The sequence below is a fragment of the Lycorma delicatula genome, chromosome 1 (assembly GCF_047948215.1).
Source record: "Lycorma delicatula isolate Av1 chromosome 1, ASM4794821v1, whole genome shotgun sequence".
NCBI classification, from domain to species: domain Eukaryota; kingdom Metazoa; phylum Arthropoda; class Insecta; order Hemiptera; family Fulgoridae; genus Lycorma; species Lycorma delicatula.
In genome coordinates, this window is record NC_134455.1 from 153,488,455 (window position 1) to 153,515,937 (window position 27,483).

Genomic DNA, 27,483 nt, shown 5'->3' on the forward strand with positions numbered 1-27,483 from the left:
TTTAATTATGTAGGAATGGTATTGAATTTATCTTTGGTATACATTTTCTTCACAGCAAAACATTTTACATAATTACAATATATACAATATATCATGATTATTTACAAATGTTCAAGCAATAATTATTAATCAATTCATTTACTTTTTTAATTATTTTTAAACTATACATGAGATAATATTTTTATTTTTGAAAAATATAAATTATATAACAATAATAATAACTTTAAGCAAATCTTGCAGGTTAGAAAAATGATTTTTTTCAGACAAGAATAATTACAAAAGGAAAATTCGCCTGTAAATAAGAAAGGCAATAGCTGCAACTATAAAACCAATCAAAAAGTTAAAAAATGTATCTTTAAAACACTGGGAAGGAACATCATTTGATGATACAACTCCTGCTTCATTTAGCCGGTGATCTTGTCCATCACATATCATTTCTGTATCACCTTCATACAGTGGGGTTGTTAATTCATTACTTTCTCCATTATTTTCATCAAGATCTGTTTTATCACCAACATTTAAAGATTCTCTTGAAGGTTCCTCCCCCTACAATAAAATAAAGAAAGCTAAATTAGATTTTAAGATCAGATAATCATTTTCATTGTTACTACATACGATACTTATAATAAAAGAGTAATTACTGATATTTATTAAAAAAAATCCACGAATATATATTTTTATGTTTTGAGGTCCTCTGGCTAAAAAAAAATTAAAGAATTACAAATAGGCAGATATGTACATGCAAGCTTTAGTCCAGGCGGTATCTGTTTTAAAGGGGTCATCATATTTGGTCTTTTTCTACACGATCGCTAATTTTTGCTGTAATGCCTCTGGAATATCATCAGAAATTATTATTTCACTATGCGCCACTTGGAAAAGGTGTGGTTAAGGTTTTATTAAACAAAATGTAAAAAAAAAATTACAAAGTTATCCATATTTTTCTCTTATTTTCCTAGATAACTGTTTGTTCACTTTAGAGAAAATATTGGGAGAAAAAAAAGTATTGTTATTAAATTTTACACATAATTTCATCAGTTGCAAATCGAAAAATACATTATTATTGACACAAAAATAGCAATAACTGTCAAAAAAATGACTTTTTGGGGAATTTTTTTTTGAGTACTTATATTGTACATAGATTTATTAGACTTATATTATACCTTAAGATTTTCGAAATTGTGTAGAACCTGAAATACAGTCTCTAAATGCTTGAAACTTTAATCACATATAAAAGAGCACTAAAACTTTCAAATGTATTTTGAAAAATTTAAATCTGTTAATTGGGAGAGCCTAGGGAATTTTTCAAACATACTTGCAATTTTAACAAACATGCTAAAAAGTCTAGTATGCTAAAATGTTCAAATGTCATACTGGTAAATGCGAGTTATAGCTAAATATCGGTCTATTAATTTATCAATAATAATTTATTCCAAAAGTTGCATAATGGCAGTCAACTTTGATCGGTTATATCTCCGGAGATAATTAACAAATCAAAACCTTTTTTTAGAAAAGAAGCTTCTTTCCAAGTACTTTTAGCTAATTTAGATAAAAATTTCAGAAGATATTAAATTTGTTTAAAAGCAGAAAATTTGCCTATGTTTGAAAAATTCCCCAAGCTTTCCTAATAAACTGATTTAAATTTTTCAAAATGCATTTGAAAGTTTGAGTGTTCTTTTATATATGATTAGATTTTCAAGTATCTAGGACTTTATCTCAGGCACTACACAATTAAGAAAAAACAATTTTTTTTAAAATTTGGATTGAAAAATTATTGTGCAAAAACTGTCAGACTGATTTTGTTGATACCGCAGTTAAGAAAAACTGCAAAATTCAGATTTTGTTTGGATTTTGGGATTTTTTGGACACTTGGTTCTGTCGATTGCAATCAAAAAGGGAGGTGCACAACTAGATATTACAACAGTCTTAAATCCAAAATTTCAACATCCTATGGCTAATAATTTTTGAGTTATGCGAGATACATACAAATATATGTACGTATAGACATCATGCCAAAACTAGTCAAATGTATTCAAGGATGGTCAAAATGAATATTTCATTGAAATCTGAAAACCGAATTTTTTGCGATCACAATACTTTCTTTACTTCATAGAAGGAACTAAACAACTATTCTGAAAAAATCTGATCAAAAAGTTAATTATATATTTAATAGTGAAGGAATTCCTTTAAAGCAAGAAAAAAATTCAAATCACAGATAAAAAGATGAAATAGATAAAATCCTTAAAAGTAGTATTTAAATAATATTGGAGTGTTAATAATACTTTATTTACTTGAAACTAACAGCATATTTAATATTTTTCAACCTAATAAACTTTCAGAAAAACAAATTATTTTTAAAAAATATAAAAGCTCTTGATATTTTCTTACATAACGTGTCTCTCAACTCATATTTCAAATTCTTATACATCCATCTTCTACATCATAACATATTTAGAAAATAATTATGTTTTCTTCTCTCTCTATATTATATCTTTGTTTTTTTTTTTTATATATTAATTTTTCTGAAATGTCTGCAGGTTCTTAATCTGTTTCAGTTACCTAAATCAAAACTTTTTGGAAATTGAGATTTCCAAAAGCAGCTATTTTATATTAATAATATGATAGATATATTAACCATAACATTTGGGGATATGTTATAAAATATAAAAGTATTTTCCAGTATCATATATTTCTCTATTACTTAATTTATGAGAATTAGAAACCCACAGCTATTGAAAAACCAAGACATAAAAAAAAACATAGCCTAACAAAGAAATACATGCTAGGAGTGTTTACAAAATATACAGTTTCAGACAGGTTTAATTAGTTTTAACTACAATAGTTAAAAGAATGCAGAACAAAACCATACATATAAAAAATATTAGGGCTCTACCAAAAGTGAGTTGTAAAGTTTTAAATATGGTGATGAGTAATATTGTTATAACACTTTAGTTGAAGACAAAACAACAGTCCGTGTGGGCACACACAACATTTAAAAGCAGAATTATTCATCTAAATAATGAATTGCACTTCTTTGTTTCCTAAGCCGACATTGAAATTCCATAAACATTTTTTTAGTTCAGAATGAAAGAGAAATAATTTGGGAACTGATTCAGATTAAAATAAGGAAATACGTTTGTAAAAACATACGTCCGAAAACACTTTATTATAGAGTTATGGCTAGTGAAAAATTTCAGCTGAATTTGAGTTCCCTTGTTGAAATGATGTCATTCTGAAATTTTTTAGACATATAAGAAGTAAACTTGATTGTTTATTTTTTTCAAAATCAAACAAAACAGGTCCCAGAACTACCGTAGCTTTCATGATATCCAGCAAAAATTCAGTGATGAAAAACAAGTTTCTTTAGGTTTGAAGTACAATTACTTTGTTCAATGACTAATAAATAAGTAAATTTTATATCAAGACTTGTAGAGAATTTATTTATGAGAAAATTGATGTAATAGTCTATGAAAAACAAAAAAAGAAATCAATTTTTATTATTCAGAACAAAACTTAACACAGAAATATTATAAATTTGTAAATATTAAAAACAGCAGTTTTCAATACAATAAATTTAGACTTTTGAAAAGTTAGGATGGCAATGCTATCTACATGCTTCAAAATTAATTAGAATACAATTTGAATAATACATGTTAATAATAAATATTGGCGGTTTAGTTGTTTTCGACATTAACTTTGACTGTGTTTAATTATTTTTAAGAATCAAGTTATGTAGTATTTTTGTGTTTGTTGTATTCTAGACTGTATGTACATTTTTCCAACTGAATCTGGATTTAAAAAAGAATTTCAAGAATTTCTACACAACTCAAACAAACCACAAAATACAGTATGACCTCCAACACTTCAGCAACACCTCCATCCAGCTTGGTGACTATGCCAGATGACTCCAGTAATCTGCATGTACTGAGTTTCATTATATATTGATGATAATATTTTTTATTTTTGTTCAAGTAAGAAATTAAAATTAATTTATTTTATTTCTAATGTAACCTTTATTTATTTAAATTAGTAAGTAATTAATTATCTTTGACATCATTCTTATTTATTTCTGTTTCGGTAAATGTAAATCTTCTATATGTTTTAATCATATCCATGTTTCAGCTTACAGCTTAAATATATTACTTTTAGTTTTAATTTAAACATAAATAGCAATTTAATATTTGTATATTTTAATATATACAAAAAAATATTATTACAACTTAAGTCTTAAGTTTCTATGTGATGTCAAAATTCACCAAGTTGTAACCTTTTAATATGTATTATTTAATAATTAGATTAAGTTAATTTAAACATGCACTTTAATACATTTCACATAATAGTTAACTATATGTGGTAATTTCAAGGAAAGGATAAAAAATGGTCTCTTTATTAGTAAAAAATGAAACAAATGGTAATTATAATACAACATTAAGTTTATTCATTCCAAAAGCTGACAACAGTAAGTGATGGGATCATATACGTGTGAGGAAGGAATAAGTGTTTATTTTCCATGGAGAGACAGAAAAATTATCTTCTTAACTATTCATTTAATTACCCTGGAGAATACATGGAAACAATGTGGATGTTAGGATTACTTAATATCTTTATGAAGTGGCTGTTGTATGAAGTGTCAGAGACCCAGTTAAAGATATGGACTTATGACTAAATTTGAAGATATGATAGAAGATAAAAATAAAAAATGAATTGCAGCAGAACTAAAAAGAATAAATACAGCAAAACTAATTTTAACCCAAGGAGGTGATAAAATGGAGAAAAAATTAATTATATAATTCAAGAATGTTATTTAAACACATTACGTTTCTTTTTCTAAATCCCAATGTTATCAAAGTAGCCTTATTCTATTCTTGGAGAAAGGATAAAATGAATAATATTATTTTTATACAAATATGGATGGTGAAGTATTAGATGAAATATTTTTTCAGAACATGAAATACAAAAGTCTACAATAAGATGTTTAAAAAACTGTAAACAGATTAAAGAAACATTTAAACTGAAAAGAATAGCAACACAGTAATAGAAAGAAAAATAGCTTTTTAATAAATTTAATAATTGTTTTTCTCTGTAATCCTTATTTTTCTAACTATAGATTTTTTATCTCTTGAAGAACTCAGTTATTTCCTTTTGCCGTAAAAAAAAAATGAAGTCAGTTTCTCCCATTTTATTTTCTATGGCAACTTGTCAAATATCTTGTAACACTATTAACTTCATCAATAGATTTTTTTTATCTCATACTATCCGTATCTCATTGGCTTATATTTTTCATTTTTCACTAAAAATTTGTGTCTGCTCTTGTCCATTTTATTAAATCTTTATCTGATGTGTTTTTAGTCCCAGTATATTCTTTTAATTAAAGTATGAAATAGTTTCCATAAATATGTGTTCCTTTATAAACAAAAATTTTGCTGTATTAAATGTTTTAAAATGTAAAAAAAATCTCAATATGACTTTATAAACTGTACACTTCATAAAAAAAATCACTATATTAAATAAACAATATACAAGGTCTGTTAAGAAAGTAATACCACAAAGTCTAAAAGTAAGAAAAAATAACATTTATTAACATAATAATAGGAATAATAATAACTGTACATTAAAATTCTTCAAAATATTGTTCTCCTGTGTTGATACATCTTTGCCAGGAGGATTTCCAATCTGTGAAGGCATCCTGTATGGCTGTTCAGGAAGTGTGTTTAAAGCCATTTCACAAGCTGCTTTCACGTTGTCAATTTTTCCTTAACAATGTCCTTTCTGGGGGGATTTCAAATGAGGAAACAAAAAGAAGTCTGCAGGAGCCAAGTCAGGACAGTTACAGTGGTGCGGCAGTGTTGCCACATTAGGTTTGGCTAGGTAGTTGGTCATGGCGAAGGCAGTGTGGGCTGGTGCATTGTCATGGTGAAGTTTCCAATCACTGCTGATGTCTGGTCTGACATGCCGGATCCTTGATCTCAGTCTCTTGAGTACTTCTACATAAAATATAGAGTTAACGATTGTCCCGGGAAGTACAAACTCACAGTGGACAATCCCCCTGTTGTCAAAAAACACAATGCATGGTCTTGATCTTTGATTTGCTCATTCAAGTCTTCTTGGGGCAAGAGGACACTGAGGTGTGCCACTAGGCACTTCGCCTCTTCATTTCAAGGTCATACTGGAATATCCCCATTTCATCACCGGGATAACATTGTCCAAAAAGTGAGGATCATTTTCTAACATTTCCAAAACATTTTGAAAAAATTTCAACTTGGCAAGATTTTTGGTCATTGATCAAAATTCTTGGGACACACTTTTCTCGTGAGAAAATCCTTGGTCACAATCTTGTGGATGAGACTGTTGACTTACATCACCATCGATCCTGTTAGATGATAAAGCATGCTGCAAGGTACAGTTGCTTCACAATAAAATGTATGACATTACTTTCCGGACCAGGAAAGACAGCATTATTTTGGTATTAATGTTTATTATTAGTGAAAGAATGAAAGAATTTAATCATAAGAAACTACATACAAAAATTTACGTCAAATGAAATAAAGTACATTCTCTTTTTTAGTTTTATATACAAACATTGTTAAGACCTTGTATGAGTGAGTGTCTGTGTGTTTGTGTGTGTCTATGCATACATTCAGATGGATGAAAAGATTAGAAAGATTTTAATGAAAATAAATACATAGTTTTATAAAAAAATTTAAAATTTTTTTTAATTTTTCAGTACCGTATTTATTCGAGTACCCCACACTTTTTTCTTGGAATTGGAGAGAAAAAATAAGGGTGCGGGGCTTACTTGAAACAGCCTTTAGCTAGGATAATTTATGTAAACGTTATCTTAGAAGTACCTAAATTCAATCACAAATATAGGTTTTAATATTTGTCACATTAGGCTTTCGTTTATCAATACCGGATGCCACTTATACAGAATACATCCTTAATTATTAACAACCTGTTCATATTATCGATAGGAACGAAGGTACGGTATTTTTATAAAACTGATTCATTCTGTATAGGCTGCATCTGGTTCTAATGACACTACAGTTACAGTATCAGTTACCCATCGTCGTCTTGTCTATATGCCACAGTCATTGTATTGTTTGTATACGTGGATGGTTATGTGCATTTTATCTGTTTAGTTTATCTTGTAAAGTTTAATACGATGATTTATTTTAATTACGGCATTAAAATGAGTACAAAAGGACAGCATCTACGACCTTTAACAGTAAATGAAGAACTGCGCGTTACAGAAGAAATTGGAAATCAGGTGGCAGGAAGAAAGTTTGACGCAGATAAAAGCTGCATTTGAGACTGGCGGAAGAAGAAACAACTTCTGGTAACAGGCACTGGTAATAAAAGGGTTTTTCATGGCTTAAAACCAAAATACACAGACATAGAAATATTATTGTATGACTTTGTTATGGAAAAAAGGAAATGCAGTTATGCTGTCATGACAGAAATGTGTCAATCATATGCTTATGAAATTGCTAAATCATTGAATAAAGTTGATTTTAAAGCAAGCCGTGGATGAATAACACGATTTTTTGCACGAAATGATTTGTCAATAAGATGAAAGACGACCATTTCTCAATGACTTCCAGACACTTATGAACAAAACATATTACATTTATAAACAATACATAAACAAATACATAATAAATCTTAGAAATAATAAAGGCTATTTGCCTTCACAAATAGGAAACGCTGATCAAACCCCCGAATATTTTGAAATGCCATTTGACAAAACCGTAAACAAAAAAGGTGAAAAAAGTGTTATAATTCGCACTGGTGGTAATGAAAAACAAAGGTGAGTGTTATGCTTTGCATTACTTCTGATTGATCAAAATTACTTCCGTACATTGTTTTTAAAAGAAAAACTCTTCCTACCGTACAGGTAAATATGGAGTTATTATCAGAGCACAGGAATCAGGTTGGATGGACGAAACCTTAATTTTAGATTGGATCAGGTGTGTATGGCAAAAGTGATCAGGAGATTTACTTAATAAAAAAAATACCGGTATGCTAGTAATGGATAGTTATCGAGGGCATACGATTGATAAAGTGAAAGACATTTTAAGAAAGGGTATGACAGACCAAGTAATAATTCCAGGTGGATTGACATCTCTATTGCAACCACTAGATGTTTGCATTAATAAACCGTTCAAATCTGCATTAAAACAACTGTACAGTAAATGGATGGCTGATGAAAATTTCTTTCTCACACCTACAGGAAGAATTAAACGCCCAGATTTGAACCAGATTTGTGTTTGGATAAAAGATGCTTGGGAAGGTATTTCCACGGAATTAGTAAGTAAAAATTTTTAAAAATGCAGAATATCTAATAAACTTGATGATAGTGAAGACGATCAATCACCTTTGGCAGAGTGACGTGGAGACTACCGGTAACTCTTCTACAGACATTGACAGTGACAGTGATTAATTAAAAATAAAATTCCATATTAAAAAGTGTATTGAAATGATCCTTTTCAACATGATACTTTCTTTTCATTGTTAGAAGAAGTTTGGGAGTTTTTATTTACACTAAATTTTTTTTTGATAGCCTACTTATAGCTGTACCTCTTCTATGACTGAAAATGGATAACAGAATTAATAACAAATAATTTACATTGGAATAAATTATTTCAATTTACCTTAAAAACAACATTTTTTATTAAAGCAGATTCAGCTTGAGTGACATTGGTAGCACCAGTCAAATTTAGCTGTTCTGACATTCTACCACAACCAGGGCACACCCACGACTGAGATCTATAAAAGATAAAAAAGTAAAATATTTTAGAAAATGTAATGATGCTAAAAAATTAGAAAATGTAATATAAACCCAATTCAACTAAACGAATTCATTAATTGATTACTCACTAACACAGATATTAATAAAAATAAGAAACATTTCATGGCAAAAGTATAATTAACAAACAAACACCATTTGATCATTCTTATTCTGTGTTTCTAGTGGGGAAATATATTCATGTGAATATTAATTTACACCAACTCTTCCAATTTGCTAGATAATCATTTTCAAACAGCTGGTAAGTTACATGCCAGATGAGTTGAGTATATATCTTAATTTATAATTAAAGCAATAATTATAAATAATAAAACACAGAATAATCTTTTAGCAATCATACAACATTCCTTATTCCACTTTCAATGATCCTTCAAATTGATACAAATATAAACACAGAAATGAATTTCTCTATTTACATATGCATAGTTTTAGCAAATAGTACTATTACAATAGGACTTCTGAAAATTGAGCAAGTGTACATCAAATAAAAAATTACTATTGAGGTGAGGTAAGGTAAGACTGCATAAGCTTCTACACTTTTGTTTTCTGGATAATACCTGTGTCTCCAATCAACTTCCTTATTTCTTTTATTCTGTTTTATTCTCTAGTTCTTGACATCAAATTTTCAGCTTCTTAATATTTTACTTTCAAAAGTAATGATTTTTCTGCTCAGAGTTCAAGTTTAAGCTTAATAGTTCCTAACAGCCATACAAACCTTTATTAACTATGTTTAGTCATCCTGAATCATTTTTTGAATCTTTAATTGATATCATCACCTCTAAATAGTTGAACCACCTTAAGGTGTGGTGGTCATCCTTTTGGAGTTCTGCCTGATTACACTGGGGAGCAAAAAATTATTTTCTTTTTGTCTCAAGAAGAAAAATGTGATTCTGATGGTATTTTTTCTCCTGAATTCAAATATGATATTGGTTTTCCCCACCACACAAGGTTTCTGAGAGACAGGCATTTATAATTTCAAACATTTTAATATTTTCTGCATTCTTAACTACACAATATTCAAACATTTGACTCACCTAGAAAGTAAGAAATGATCATTTCCTGCTATATTTATATATATATTTTTTTTTTTCAGCATATTAAGATTCAATTTGCACTGATACCTCTTTTCTATAGATGAAATCTCCTAATGAAAGTTTTCCCCATGCTCATCGCTCACTGCACCAAGATTTTCTGGGAAGAAATCTAGGTGCAAGTGTAGGAAGTGTACTTTTAAGGACATATTACAACCCAAAGTTTCATAAGATGTTGTAATATCATTGACAATATCATGTTAATTTTCTACCTTTCAATTTCCCAAAAAACTCTAAGTAACATTTTTGAATGCTTGCCAAGCTGCTTTCGCCAGTGGTTCAATAGTTCCTCAAATTTTTCATCATGCATTAGTGATCGTATTTGTGGACCCACAAATATTCCTTCTTTAATTTTTACATCACTAATTTTAGGAAACTTCTGTTTTAAGTACATGAAACCATTATTATATATATTGTCCACGGCCTTGATGAAATTCTTCATTAATCCTAGTCTGATATGTAACGGAGGTTGATACACTTTTTTAGGATGACACAATGGGTCATATTTCATATTTTCCTGTTCAGGAATGAGTGATTTGCATTTAGGTCATTCTTTTATAATGAAATGGCTTTTTCTGTCCCTACTATCCAATTCACACAAAAAATAACAGTACTTTGTGTAACCAAGCTGCAGACCAAGAATAACTGCAATTGCCTTCAAATTACTGCAACTATTCCATTCATACACTGCATACTGAAGCTTTTCCAATATAAATTTAAAGTTTTCATATGTTTCATACTAGCAGAGTGAGCCACATGTACTGATGGGAATTTATTTCCATTACACAGAAACACAGCTTTTAAACTTTAGAGGAATCAATGAACAAGCACCATTCTGTTGGGCTACGTTCATTACAAACTGTCTCCATAAGAGAAGAAATGTCATTACAAAACACTATGCCATTTTCTTCAGAAAGATAGTCTTTAAATTAAGATTGACGATTACAATAAGTACATATCTTTATATTCTTTTGAAGAAGATTCCATCCTTTTAACCAGGAATCAAGCATTTCAGACTGTTTTTGGATAACTTTAAATCTTGTATGAGATCATTAAGATTTTCTTGAGGCTCAGATGAACTGCTTTGTTCAAAAGTTGTATCACCAGAATCTGTTTTTTTCTTCCTTACTTCCATCAGACTCTGAGCTCTCAGCTTCATCTAACGTCACATGTTTTGGAGGCTTCGGTATGGGCAATTCTTTGCAGTAAGGAACTAATTAAACTAAGGTATTAAACTAATTAAACTAAGGTCTAATTGCAGATTGCAAGTTGGGGTATATCACTGTATATTTTGATTTTGACATAATCCCTTTCATGTTTGTTAAGCAGAATAACAGTAAGAAGAGTAGGTTCAATCAAAATCAAAGGGATAGAAATTGGCATGTGGCATTTTTCCATGCAGTGAGAAGCCTAGAACACAATACACAGATATGTGGGGCCCAGGCCCTTGTTTTTCCCCTGATTTTACACCCAAAATAAAGTTCATAGCACTCTTTTACTAATGGAGTAAGGTTTCACTTTTGGGACTTAAGCATCACTTCACCACATACATAACAAAAATTGTTAGGATGATTTAAACAAAACTCTAGACATTTTGTAACTAATGACTAATTAAAAGAAATAAAGTTGTAAATATGTAATACACAATAATTCAGACACACAATGCACTCAAATTGACGTGTTTACTGGTTCACTACTATCTCACAACTGGCATCGATCTGATGGATGTGTGCTATACTAGATCACGTTTGTATATGTCTATACACATCTGAACCTGCACAACAGTAGCAACATTACCATTTGAGTTAGCTCATTTGGTTCCATCATATTTACATTGCTCTAGGAGCTTTTATTCGACAATATTAACAAATATGGTGTATTCTTCCCTCTTATATGGGGCAGAGTTCTGGGCAGATATTCTGAGGTATAAAAGGTATATGGAATACTTGCTGCACTGCATAGGAGATGCTGCCTCTGGATTTCAGCAACTTATCGTATAACCTCAAGACAGGCTGCAGAGGTGCTGGCTGGTGTTATGCCAATTGACCTGCTAATTGCTCACAGAAGGAAGCGTAGAGAATTAAGGATGCTTCCTTCTTTGGAGAAGAAGAGATTGATTGTGGGCATTTTACAACAGTTGATGAATACTTGGCAAGAACGGTGTTATGCAGGAGAGAAGAGTCGGTGGACTTACCATCTGATTGGGAATGTAAGGAGTTAGTGCAGTAGGATTCACAGATCAATTGATTATAGTCTTATGCAATTCCTGGCTGGGCATGGTGGTTACAGATCGTATCTGTTTAGGTTCACTCTTGACTATTCAGACCGCTGTCCAGCCTGCGATCTGGAGGATGTCTTTTTCTGTTGTACGAGGTTCCAAGGTGCACAGAGGTGCATGCTGGATGCCCTGGGTCGGGTGGACATGTTCAGACCTGAGGATTTTCAGCAGAGAATAGTGGACTATTATTGTAAATTATAATAGAAAAGTTTTAGAAGAACTCAGTAAAACAGAAAAACTCATAGGAGATGGCGAGCATTGGCGCGGCCTGCAAGGGAATGAGGCATCAGAGGATGCCAAGTTGGACAGGTCTGCGGCTGAGTGCCTTGGAGTCCCTCTCGAACATGAAGGGGCCCGGTGCCTGAGGGCGTTGCTCATGTTTTTAATGATTATGGTTGACGGTCACGTGGGTAAGTGATAAGTGGTAAGTAGTTGAGTTGTGAGTGAGTGTGTTAGTTGGGGAGTGTGTGTTTTGTGTACTCTGGGTAAGATTGTGGAAATTCAATTAACTTTTGAGTGAACTTTGGTGGATAAATTATGTCTTGTGGCCATGTTTTCTTGATTGTGGTGCACTTGTCTTATGTTGGCTTGATTGTATGAATGTATAAATGTGTGTGGTATATCTTAGTATCTGTTAGGTGTTCTATTTTTCTGAATGTTTTTTCTCTTTAGGTATTCTTGTAGTGGTTTGGTATGGATGATGTTTGCTAGTGGAGTAGAGACCAAATATGTGTGTGGGGGCGGTTACACCCCCCTGAAGTAATGCTTTATTAGCAGTTTTCCAGGAGGTGGGGTCGCCAAGGGTGGAGGTTTAGTTGGTAGTGCGCAGGAATACATACACATTTTCTGTAACAGCTTGTGGAACTTGTTAACGAGTCTGACACTGCTTCGGCAACCATAAATGGGGTTCCTCCACCTTAAAAAAAGGGCCTACTGCTCTGGCAGGGATTTTGACATCTGCCAGGAGGTCCCACATTAAGAGGGCCAGAGAACTTCTTCTGTCTTCTACTTGGTCTTCTCCAGGTGGTGGTGACAATGAATTGAAAATTCACTCTCGTGCACGCTCTTTTATTGGAGCCTGAGAGTGGTGGGGCTGCAGTGCCACTATGGTGGGAGAACTGCGCAGTGGGAGTGATGCTTATATCAGCGCATATGTATACTGTGCGCCAGTTCACATCGTTGCTACTGTGTTCACCTGCCAATATTAAATTAGGCATATATGTGGTAATAATATATATATATATATATATATATATACATACTAATTAAATATAAAATGAAATTTAACTAATACTGAATATTTAATTAATTAAATTAGAATTAATGAATAATTATTAATTATTAGCAAAAATAATAATAAAGGTAATTATATTTTTTAAATATAATTTTTCCTAGCAAAATAACTTGTTTCATATATGTGTATTATTTATAATTTATTATTTACTAGTAATAAATATCATTTGTTTATTATTTCAATTTAATTGGGTATTACCTTATTATAGGCCAGCCGATCGTAATTCAGCTGTTATTTTACTATAGCTAGGAAAATCAACAAGTACTACCTACCAGAAAAATTGTCCATTTGTTTTTTATTTATTTTATGTGATCATACATACCATGATGAAAGATATTATAACCAAAGTAACTGATATCACAACAACTAAAAAAATCAATTTCATAGTACAACTGTTAGTAACTCACCACAGGGCAATATCAAAATATAACCAACAACCATTTAAAAAAAAAAAACAACAAAAAACCATGCAAGCTACTCAGTCATTAAGAGCAACATATATTTAAAGAAACATTATTTTGTTATTTATTATTCTGCAATTGAAACAGCCCCATGGCAGGTGAACCTTAATTAAAAATATCAAATTTTTTGGATTCAGGACAAGCAATTGTTTTTTGAGGGTTACTTTAGTATTGTGTTTTTCAGCCGTCTGTATTATTCAATGTTTTTTTTTTATTTCATAATGGTTTTGTTACACGGAGATTTACTTACACTTTTACAATTAAAATGGTTTTTGATGGTTGTGATTATCATTTACAAAAGATTTTAGTCTTTGGTTAAAAATTTAATTTGTAATCAAGAAACCTTTTTTTTAACTATGAAAGGTTAGGCAGATATTTATTGAATTTACAAAGTTTAGAAAAATATAAAGTTTATAATTTATCAAGTGTTATAAGTTGTACATATTATCTTAAACATCTTAAATCAAAATTTATTAAATTATAAACCCTTACATAGAACCTACAACGACCTGTGCAATTTGACTTGGGCCTAAAACCATAAATATTATAAATTAACTGATCTTAAAAAATAAACTAATGTAACTCATTACTGGATGTAAATTAAAAAAAAAAAACTAACATAATTTAGAAATGATTATGTCATGTCACGGAAGAATTATCAGAAATCCTGAAACTGTTCTTATATTGTCATATTAATAATAAACAAATTATATTTCTGTTTATAATTATTAATCAAACATCCAAAAGAAAATCATATAAATAAAAACATATGATTGTTCTCTTGCTTTCTCTTCTTTCTCTCTCTCTCTTGCTTAAATATATGCAAATGCAATCTAATAATTTAAACTTACTTGTGAGCCAAAAGTTTCCTTTCTTCAGGAGAGTAGTCCAAAGATCCTATTGTACCATTTCCAGGAGTCGGCATAAAAGCTATCAAAGCTAACAATGCAGTCCTTATTGACCAGGAAGGTTGCCATGTTTCAGGATGATGACCAGATATGCTCAAACAGATTTTTTTGTTTATCTCAAAACGACCATTTGGCTAATTAACAATACAATTAATTTTTTTTTAACAGATTTAAAACTTAATACCTTAATAAAAACCTACAATAGTAAAATTTCTTTATTAAATTTAACATTAACACATGTTATTTACAAGAAACTTAAATGAAAGAAAGTTAAATGAAAAACAATAGCAATAAATTGACACTAATATACTCAATGTGTTTCTTGCAAGTCTGATGGGTACAATCGAAGTAAATGCAAAAGAAATAAGGAAAAAATTAACAAATGAACTGGAAAGAATAATGAGTAAAAAATATGATAGAAATATTGACTGACAAATATGTAGAATTAGTAAAAATAAAAAAGTAGCTTTACAAGTTAATGAAAATCTTTCTCCCAAAAGATTCCTCATTTTTTGATTTGTTATAAATAACTATAAGCGAAAAGATACACACCAAAAAATAAGAAACAAAAATATTTTTAGAAATGCTCTAAGATGTGAAAAATAACATTTCCAATGCTTCTTCTGATTTCAACATTTTCAAAAGTGTTGAAGTCAGATTATGAATTTGGTGTTAACTTCAGAAGGCTGAAATTTAAAGCAATAAATATTATTGTTAACTTCATATAAATTGTTTAAACATCAAATTTATTTTTTTAATTTTCTATTTATTTAAAATTTGCATAATAATGCAAATTCTTGGTAAGAGATTATCAAGTAAGTCAGTGGGGCAACGCTTACATAAACTAACTATTGCGTGGAGCTAACAGAATAAAATAGCAGATAATAAAATTAGTTGACTTCAGGTTATGCACCAAGTGATTACCCACAAATAAAAAATTAAATAATCTACACTAAAATCACACACAGTATATTTTCTTGTTAATTTCTGATAGATGAATTTCCTCTAAAAAAAAAATTAAAAATGATTTATTTGAATGCATTAAAAAAATGAAACAAGTTAAAAAAATGTAAGAAGTTTGTCAAATCAATAAAATGTTCATTTTTTTTAAGACAGAATTATTTTTTTATGGTGGTAAAAGTAATCAGATGAATTATGTTCACCAAAATGTCACTACCAACAAAATATCATTTTAAAGATTAATTTACAGTTTTACTGTAATTTACACAATTTCAGGAACAGGCTAATAGAATATACAATGGATAATTTATTAAAACTTTTACGTATAATGTAACACAACAAATGGAAATATAATTGGGTTGTAAAGGAGCCTGCAAACAAAACCAATTATACAAAATTGTGTGCAATTCACCAATCTGAATAAACAAAATTTTATTAGAGAAGAAACTTAATAAAAACAAAAGAAAAGTAAAATTTAAGACACGTACACATGAATATTTATGTTCATGTGTACACACGCACATGCATACATATTTAATCAATATATATTTTTATTTATTTATGTAAATTACATTTGAATCGTGTAGAAGTATAAACTGTTCCCTTCAAAATTTATCACTGATTAAAAATAAATCAAAATTCTGAATGTCTGACATATTTCAAGAATTTAGAAGCTTACTAATCATATATAAAATGATACCTAAAAAGTTACCACTTCTTTGTGCTAGTTTAAATCTATGATACAAAGCTGCAATATATACTCATCAAGAGAAATGTGATGAACTACTAAATGGCAGTTATTGGATATTGATCTTCACCAAATGACATGATACATTAAAACATTAACCTAGAATTCAAATGCAAACACAAAGGGATAACTACTTCATAGCATTTGTCTTGCACTGATCACTCTTATGGCATTACACTATCTTCAATCTGTTGTAGTTTATTGGTTGTAACATTAAACAAAACTTAAACAGAATAGATAAATAACATGCTTGATAAAAGTCAGCTGAATACCTCCTTAAAGACTACACTTTATTTCCTGAAATTCATAAGTGGTTAGGAACCTGGCAGAAAGTGATATATATATATATATATTGGAAATGTTAAAAACAGAAACAGAACACCTGAATGTTCTGTTATTACATGGGTAATGAAAATATCAAGCAGTGTTTGAAAAGCATGTAACGAATATCAGCACAATAGAACATGGCGAAATCTATCTCCGATAAAATGATGGATCACTGACATGGCATACAATTCAGCAGTAAATATTGTGCATTGGTGAGATAAAGTGAACGTAGACTTTCTGATCAATCAAATAGGAATATCCAACAGAATCAAGCTTAGACCTATCAGTGTAAATCTATTTGGGTTCTCCTGGACAGGAGTAACAAGAGTGATGTAACTCTTGTTACATCAATAGATGATTAAAAATAATCACGTGTTTTCTTATATCATTTAGAAATAATTACGTGACAATGAAATGGTGGAAGAATCTATGAAATAAAAACACAATGATTGATACAAAATAGAGCAGACCCAGCATACAAAATAGATGATGAACTCCAACATTCATTGGAGCTGCTAAGAAAAGGCAGTCCATTAACGTCATTAAACCTGTTATTATAAACAATATACACAGAATTTTAAGGTTGTACCTTTATGTAAAACATGTCATTATTAATTGGTCCCATCATTTCCAGAGAGAACCACTATATTCTGCTAAATACTTACTATCATGTTAAACAAAAATACACTCGTAGCAAGTCAAGGAAAGTTGTTATGGACAGGAGACAATTTCTCAATTGCCTTGAAGAACAGTACTGTATTAAGCCATCCCTACCCCTGTGATTTTAATAACCATATATAAATAATATTTTTGATTTTGAGTATAACACATAATTTTGAGTCCTCTTAAATGTTTATGTGTTTATCAAAATAAAGACCTAAGAATTTTACAAGCAATTTTGAAATTTCTTGTCAGTTTAAAAATAATCTTGATATGTTATTCATTCACAAAGAAGAAAATCAGGTACATGTTTTAGGAATTGAAAATCTAAACCCAGCATTCTTTACTCAAACTTATTATTAAAAAATTGAATTTTTAAGTTAACTTTCGGCAGTTGCTAATGAGCACGACAGTGCATAAATTTCAAAATAATCGACATATAATGAACACAGGATGGGATTTTAATGCATCTTGTAAGATTATTTACGGCAATAGGAAGTAAAAGAGCACTAAGGACACCATTCTCCACCATAAGTACAGGAAATGTCAGGTTGTACCAAATTCTTGGCATTCTGCATCATCTTATATTCCTGATGAGCAGCTGGGAAAAGGAGAATTTGCTCTGAATAGATTTCCAAAATGGCATTCTGCTTTCTGAGTAACAGCTAATTTTTGGAGGATGCAGCATTTGCTCTTACTATTGGTGCACTTAAGCTTTTTCAGGTTCTGATTTACTGCACTTTGGGTACCTCTTGGGCTTCTGACGTGCAACCTTCATAAAAGAAAAAAAAAAAAAACTAAAATTTATTTTAATAGAATATTTAGTACTGTAATCAAAAATAATATTTTTGTATATGTAAAATAAAAATATCTTTCACAATATAGTTTTAATTAAAATTAAATTTAATTTTAAAAAGTACTCTAAAAAAGAATACTTTTTAATTTAAAAAATTCTGATTGTTAATTATGAGAACCCAATAATCAAAGAAAGAACCACATAAAAGAAATATTACACATAAAGGGGAAAATATATTTTTTTTAATTGCAGCATTAATAATAATTATTTAATCCCACTGAGGGGAATTATTGCTCAGTAATAACTGACAAATAAATAATTATTGCTACTATATGTTGAAAAAATTATTAATAATATTACTATTTCCATAAAGAAATATAAAACCGTGCTATAATAAAAAAATAAAACTATTATCAAGAAAAGGTTTATTACAGTTAATAATATAATATTTGGCGGTTTCATGGGATATTCAGTGGGAAGAAGAATACGTCCATGATAGAGACCCCCATCAAAATCTGTTCCAGATGGTCCTTGAACAGTAAAATGCCATTCAAACAAATTATCATCCAGTGGTCGGGCACAGAAATCTTCAGTAGCTTCTCGCAATTCACATGCCTCTCTCATTAACCTCTTCACAGCTATAATAAAACATACAACAAATATTTAAGAAAATTAGCTCAGTTTTTTAGTACTAGTCAGTGGTTTTTTTATGAGAATACTTAATTTTTAAGGATCTTATAAGTCTACAACTTCATTTTGAAAATGGGAAAAGAGCACTAAAAATAAAGTTTTTAAATAAAAAAGAAAAAATCAAGATACTATACTGAAAAAAGTACCATTAATTAAAAAATAATTATTATTATTGTGCACCTAATTAAAAATGCTGCTATCAAGAAAATTTTATAGCCATCTTTGCAGCTTTTTTGTGGGCAAATCAAATATGATAATTGCATCTTATGAAAATATATTTGCCAACACAGAGACTAACCCTTCACCATAATATATCATCACTTGTAAGCGAAATATCCTATGTGTAAGAACAAAATTTTGCAGAAGCAAAACGTACTAAACAATGTTAAAAACTTTAATATAGTACATTATAGATGTTTCGTACTGTAGTTTTACAGTATTGTAAACATTTTAAATTATGTTTTATACTGTTATGAACTTTTTAAAATAAATAAAAACATCTAAAAATTAATCTTTTGTCACATAGGAGGTTTTGCTCATACCCTGAATGTCATGTAAGAGGTATTACTAAATATTTACTAAGATACTATTAAATATTCAGATATAAATAATTACTCTAAATCTATTTAAAATAAAGCATTAACATACAATAAACATTAACAAAATGTTGAAAAAAATGTAAAATAAAAATTAAGAAAAAATCTTATATATGAAAATCAATTTTTAAAAGTTACTACTATTATTCCAACATTAATTAAACATTATTATACTTGATAATTGTCTTACAACCTTTCTTCTTCTTTTGTAATTCATTAGACTCTCAACTAAGATTGATGTAACTATAATTTATTTTATGGTTGAATAACAATACACTAACTTAGGACAACTTATTGATCAATAATTACGCCAATAAATGTATTTTAGGCCCCAAAAAACAAAGAGACTTAAAAATGGAAAGGGACCTCTACATAAAATATCAATTTTTTTTAAACTTTAATTTTCAAAATTTCAACTCCAACTGCATGTAGTAGAATTAATGTAGATGATATGGGAACTTTTTTAAAAAAAAAGTGGGTCCTATGAATCTGACTTAAGAATTTAATAACTTTTTTTGGATTTTTTTTAAATTTCTGACAGTACATCTGTTTTTAAAGTTATAACTGTTATAATAAGTAGCTGGTAGGCAAGAAGTTAAATAGGGCTAATGCTTTTTTTACTAAAAATTTCAATTTTTTTCTCAATAAATACAGCATAATTTTTTCTGTAAAAAAATGAATTGATGAAAGAGTTCAAATCACACCATAATTTTTTTTTTAATGAATTTTGATATCTTTTTCACAGTACTTAAATACTGCATAATTAAGTAATTAATATTTAAAAACCTTATGGCACATGTGAAATAAAAATCTGTCATGGGTAAACCAGAAAAGTTGTGTAACCCTTGGTCAGATTTTTTTAAAATGTCAAACGGAATCAAATTTATTAAATTATAATTTTTTAGATTAACATCACAATACTTACAGTCCACAGTCCCTTTTTAGCCATCTTCAGTGACTGGTACAGTTACTTTTCACTTTGACATCAGTTGTGAGAAATGGTTGGAAAATGTATTTGATTTCAATTAAGTAGTTTAATACCATTTGATGTAGGTTACATATGACTCTTCAGAGTTTAGAACGCTGAGTTAACATACAAAATGGGAATTGACTACTGGTTTCCTGCTATGTATAATACCTTGTAAAGGTACACTATCCTCACCACTGCACTATCAGTAGTGCCAACCTTTGATACTCATGTAAAACATTTGGGCATCTAAGTGTTTTTGCTTTCTAAACTTTGATGAGTAATATATTTCATATTTTCAATATACTGCATTAAGTTATAGTCTTTTTATATATGTGCAAACATACTAGCTAATAAGTACAATATACACCTTTTTTAAAATGTGGATTTTAACTCTAGTTTAGTTTCCAAAAATTGCAACCTTTATGTAATTAAAAATTTTTTTACTGATCAGTACATAATAATACATTATACTGATCACATCAGGAATGAGTAGATATGCTACTCCATAGATAAAAAAAAACAACAATAAGGATCCAATATGTAATAACCTTTCTGAATTATAAATTTATTTAAAATCTTATTGTGAAAAATGTCAATAATAACATTAAACGGTTATTCCTTCCCTCAAATTTTGTTTATAAGTGGGAGTGGAGTATCTCTGACTGGTTAAGGTTCATGCTGACCCACAGGGCTGGTCTAGTGGTAGACGCTTCTTTGCAAATCAGCTGATTTGGAAGTTGAGAGTTCCAGCATTCAAGTCATAGTAAAGGCAGTTACTTTTATACAGATTTGAATACTAGATCGTGGATACCAGTGTTCTTTGGTGGGTGGGTTTCAATTAACCACGCATCTCAGAAATGGTCAACTTGAGACTGTACAAGACTACACTTCACTTACACATATCATACTCATTCAAACTCTGAAGTAATACCTGACGGTTATTTCCCAGAGGGTAAACAGGAAAAAGTTAGGAAGGATAAGGTTCATGCAATATTTATCTTCCTTTATGATAAATCTATATCTTGCCAACCTAAAGGCCTGAATTAAGTGTGGGTAATCTCAGTTAAAAATTTCAGTGGTATAGGTTTTTAAGCTAAATTTACATTTTCTATTGGAACTGCCCAACAAAAAAAAAAGTTATTTGGTTTTTTACTCTTATTTTAAAAATATTTTAAAAAATACTTGTTTTATTGTGATTGTTCTAAATAGATCAAATAATATTAATTATTATTGTCTCTTCTTTATTCATTTTTTATTTTTACTTATTTTGTTATATGTACTTTTTTCTTAATGTCTACTGATAATGATGATGATTCTTTAACACTCAATACTGGGCATTTACATTTAGATTTTAGGTAAAATTTTTATAAATGTTTTATAGCATGTGTTTTTCAATTTGGTTATTAATTTTTAAGAACCGTAAATTATAACAGTTCCTAACCAAAGTTTACAAAGGTAAAAAAAATTAATAAGTTTTTAACAAAATGACTTGAAATTTAACAGTTAGCATTGGTTAGTAACTAACTAAGCAAATGTTATTTCATTTTTAAATAACTTCTATTGGGATAACTGTTAAAAATATACCTATAATTCTCTATTGCTCAATCAACAGTTACAGAAGTTTATTTAAAAACAAGATTTAAGTAAATAAGAAAGAACTGAAATCCAAAGAAAAATAAAGGATTAAAAACAAACAGAAATTTGAAAAAAGAGAAACTTTATCTACAAAAAAAAATTTTAATTGAAGTCAACTAAAACTCAAGAAGAACATAAATTATAACTAAGAAACAGAGAAAGAAAATAACATATAAAATGATAAAAGGTATTTATATGAAAAAAATAGTTTAACTTCAAATGAAAAAGAATAGCAAGGAGGGAAGATGGGCTCTCACCTCAATGACTTTTTTCTTCTGGCTATAAAAATGGTTCATGCAGAGCAAACTTTACATTATTATTATTATTATTAAGGAAATAAATTAAATTTTTATCAAACTATTATATTAAATTTTATAATAAAAAATTCAACTGTCTATTCAAAAAAAAAAATTAAAGTTGTAAAAAATGATGTCATATTGATACTTTTACAAATTACAAGTACAATGTAAAAATGTATAAATGCCACCTGCTGCATTATTACTAATACTACTACTACTACTACTATTACCAGGATGAAATTTAAAAAAAAAAGAAATATTCCATCTATAATTTTCTTTGTAAGGTAAAAATCTAATGATTTTTATCTTGCAAAGAAAATTATAGATGGAATATTTCTTTTGTAACTAATATAAATAATTTTTAATTAAATTCTTATTTAAAGTGTATTAAATTAAAACAAAAAAATTTCCGTGTCAATTATAAGTGATAAAATTATTAATTATATTAATAAATATTTTTATTGACATAAATTTTCTTTTTATAATAAATTAATAGAAAGAAATATTAATTCCCAATAGTAACATCTTACACAAAGGTAAAAGAAATTTTTTAAATTAAAAAAAATTACTTTATTTTTTAATATTTTAAATAAAATTAACATTAAGAATTCTTCAAAAACCAACAACAAATTACATGAACTAAAAGTAGCACAAGTCTAAATCAATTAAAATAAATTTTTTATTCTGACTGGTATATAATAATTCACTGTATAGATCATGTCAGCATTGGCTATGTATGCTACTTTGCAGATAATAAAAAGAACTGCCCTGGCATTTATGTAGATGGATCAAGAGATTGTGAAGTACTGTGGTAAAACTGATCAGAGCAACAATACAGAATGTACAAATAAATAAAAGATAAAAAAATAGATGTGATTAAATTATGTTTTTAATACTGCATAATTTTTAGATTTCCTCGAAAACGATAGTTATAAAAGCGACTGAAGCGGGCCGCAAATATACTGATGACTGAAGGACCTAAGACTAAGGTTAAGGGGGAGTCCTAAGAAATGCTGTCAGTTTGTAAGGGCAGGAATGAGAAGTTCCTACTTTGAATAAGGGACGAGGGACAGAAAGCTGATAATTTATTTCAGAAAATCCAAGTTGGCATGCAGGGGGTTCAAGTCGCTTGGAGAAAGAAGGAGAGACTGAAGAGGGTTTGTATAAGGGATAAGGGATAAGGCAGCCCTCAATGCAAGTCATGAAAATTCTGCAACTGAACATGAATCGCTGCCACCAGTTGCATGACCTGCAGTGGATTATGGCTGAACATGGGCGCGGATTTGCTCCTAGTCTCTCAGCCTAACTGTCGGGTCGTGCAGACAATAATAGATGGTACAAGGATGTGGATGGCACTTGTGCTGTCACTACGGTAACCAGTCGACTGGCCGTCATCATCTGGGGAAGAGGTAAGGGATTTGTATGTATGACTGTGGCCGGGATTACATGTTATACGAGGGCTATTTTTTTTCAAGGTCCGATCGGTCACACCAGAAAAGCTTTCAGAGATAAAAAATGAGAAAAATGAAGTAACTGAAAACACTTTTTGTGTAGACTAACTGGTGATAATTTAGAACAATTAGATCTTACAGATAATTTAGAGATGATAATTTACGGTTATCAAAAAGAACTTATTTTAGAATTACAAACATGTTTGATCATATTAATATTCAAATGAATATGCTAAGGCACAGTATAACAATTGCAAAGACTCATTCAAGTTATATAACTATGAAGGCTTCGGAGTACCAGCAGATTAGTACGTTTTTGTCTCTGCAAACAGAAATGGGTCATGTAATAATATTAGCATAGGAAATATAGTTAAAAGTTAGTAAACATAGTTTCCAAAGACTATTTGAAAATAAAAGTTTATTAACTGAAGACGTGTATAAATGATAAAATGAAAATATTTCTGCAACTATATTTAAATATGCATCAACTACAGCCATAATTCAAGTGAAAAATATTTTGGTAAAGAAATTTAATAAATCTCATACAATTATCCATGCAATAGAATATCACTTTTACAATCCCAGCGAATAAATTTTATTCAAAGTAATAATTATTCAATGTTAGATTAATTTATAAGTAAATATTAAAAAAGAATTGAGTTAAATGATATAAAAACTAATGAATAATAATTATAAAAAAAATATAATAATAAATAATTGTTATGTTTATAACCAGAAATGAAGGTAATTTTAAAAGTGTAATAAAAGACAAATGTGACAATGATTTTTTGTATTTCTTTTCTTCGCCTGCCCCAAGCACTTTCCAGCTAATAAGAGATGGTAAGGTTTGAATGATACTTGAAGATTTCACCAATGAAATTTAATACATTTGGGTAGGCTCATAATATTAGTCCTTTACAAAAAAGTTGCCATTGTTGCAACAGGTTGTTAAGAAAAAATTTAGTTAGCATTTTGTTAAACTGTTTAACATAATCAAATCATAGTATTTTAATTTGTTTATTAAGACATTATATTGGGTAGATGGCAATAAATTCGGTTCAATCTTTAAATATTTTCAAAATAATCCATGAATTCAATTGGTTTCTAACAAAAATATATTGTGTATGACTAAATATATTACCGAAGTAAAAAAAGTTTTACTTATAAAAATATACCATTACAACTACAATGTTATCAACAAGATAGAAAAAAAAAACATTCTATAGAATATACTATTAAATAATTAACTGTATTAATTACAAACCAATGAGCAGTGGTTTGAAAGTCTGAAGTGATTTTAAAAATTCTGTAGGAACTATGCAAATAAAAAACACAACAGTGTAAACATTGTTACTAGAACATTTTGTGAAATTAAACATTTTTAGCATTCACTTCCTTTTTAAATATAACTCATTAAATATGGCTGAAATGTGAGGCACTTTTTTGGAATCTGTCAGCCACTTTTCCAAATCTGTGGGTATTTGCAAAGAAATTATAAAAATAATCTAACCGTAACTTGCTTAAGCGAGTTAACCAAAGTTAACTGAGCTCCTTAGCAAGCAAAGGGTATGTAGTTTAAGTTTGGTTAGATTATATTTATAATTTCTCTGCAAATACCTCCAAATACCCACTGATTTGGAAGAAAAAATTGAAAAAAGTGCTGTTGGATTCCAAAAAAGAACCAAATGTGAAAAACTGAATTTTTAAATATGAAGAAGATTTTAATGCAGAGTTAACAATCTTTAATTGTCTAACTACACACCTTTTATTTAGTTATAGGATTTCATTTTGTGAATATAATTCCTTCATAGCTTATAAACTGTAACACTGGTAAAAATATGTGATTTTGCAGTAAAAATGCAAATCAAACTTTCTTGTACTGAATAAAAATGTAAATGAGAAGTTAAGACAGAGCTTGTTTCAAACTATCCTTAAGTTGGTGATTTTACCTGAAACTGATACCTATAATGGTTTGGAAAATATTGCTGATAACAAACATATCTGCAAATTTAATTTTGCTTGTTGTGGGTAGCTGTTCTGATTTTTCTTCCAGTCAGCAGCCTATTAAAAAATAAAACAATTTCCTAAATTTTGATATAAAGGTTTATTCTCTGGAAAAAATAATTTTTGTTCTGATATAAGTTGGATAACTACTATAATGCAATATTATATAGAATAACCCTATTAGAAGCATTAATCAACAAAAAATGTCAGTAAACAGGGCTTTAAATGGAGCTAACCACCACAAGAAATTAAACAAAAAAGAAACTAAAAAACTATTACAATATGGTAAGCAATGTTATGGAATGGTAAGAAATGAGTTCAAATTAAACAAATTATTATACCTGTATTATAAATAACTAAAATAAATAATATCAAATAACTGAAATTTATTAAGAAAAATGTGCTAACAAAATTCTTCAGATAATGGATCTAAATTTCTAGTCTCAAAGTAACTTAATGTAGAAGGAAACGTACCTGAGAAATATGTGTAAGGTCTCATAACTTTAATTTTAAAATAAAATAAAATAAACAGTACTAATAGCGCAATATTTTTTTTTTAAAATCTACCCAACATGTAATTTGTATAGCATATTATTTAATAAAAGCCGACCTGCAAGTTTTACATTTAAATATACAAACAAAAATTACTTAAAAATACAAAATTTGATGCACATACACACAATACAAAGTTTTATAACACATGATTCATACTTTTGGCAGATTTTTAAATAATATAAAATTAATATAATCTGAAAATAATAATAATACGCCAAACACGAAAATGTTACAGACGTGTGTTACGCAAACTGGTAGCGACACGGCAATTGCTCACCAACATACATCTACTTACTCGCTGAAAATGGGCGAAACGAAAAACATCAGCAGAAGTCAATTGGAAGGAGTATGATCCCTTTTAACAGTAAATGTTTTACATTTTAAGAAACTGTTATCGGAATAATTAACATATTTTAAGCAATTGTCAACAAAATATAAATGAATACATAAAATATGAGAAATGAGATGTAAAAAAACTGTTTTTCATACATTAAAAATGGGTAAAAAAAAATAATAAATGCAAATAACCACTGTTTGAACAAAAACACATCAAAAACTTTAGTATACGAACCTGGGCTCTTGGTATTGTATTTTCCTTCGAATTCCATGTTACTGACAGAATTATGTGCTTAAAAATAAAGTGAACATATAAACAACTCGAAATTTGACGTTAAGAATGTAAGATTAAGGTTAAGTGTATGTTTTCACCATCAGCTGATTGCAAAAATTATTATTTTTTACACAGATTCTACTATTTTAAGGCACAAACCCGAACACAACATAACACTGTAGGGGTTAAGAAGAGAATACTTATAAAATATTGAAAATTATGTATGCAGTAACAGTGATCTATTATTTATTAAATTAAGTACGTGCTAAGATAGAATTGGTGCAAAACATAGTTTTTATTACAAGGTTTAATCTCATTGGTAGATTTTCAAGCGGGAGTGACTTCCT

The 27,483-nt window shown here is 29.1% G+C and overlaps 1 protein-coding gene across 2 annotated transcripts; it reads right to left on the reverse strand.

Moving 5' to 3' along the window:
• LOC142324553 (ubiquitin-conjugating enzyme E2 J1-like) lies at window positions 1–27,429 on the reverse strand. Of its 2 annotated transcripts, none has more exons than XM_075365401.1 (5): window positions 26,446–26,600; window positions 18,759–18,964; window positions 14,779–14,969; window positions 8,649–8,763; window positions 1–546 (listed from the first exon to the last, which is right to left on the reverse strand). In XM_075365401.1, the coding sequence occupies exons 1-5, from the start codon at window positions 26,468–26,470 to the stop codon at window positions 274–276; spliced, it is 810 nt and encodes a 269-aa protein (XP_075221516.1). In that variant the 5' UTR covers window positions 26,471–26,600; the 3' UTR covers window positions 1–273. The 2 variants fall into 2 exon arrangements, with proteins under 2 accessions (XP_075221516.1, XP_075221508.1); XM_075365393.1 differs by lacking the exon at window positions 26,446–26,600 and adding an exon at window positions 27,098–27,429 and having other exon boundaries at window positions 5–546.
• Window positions 27,430–27,483: the final 54 nt, after the last annotated feature.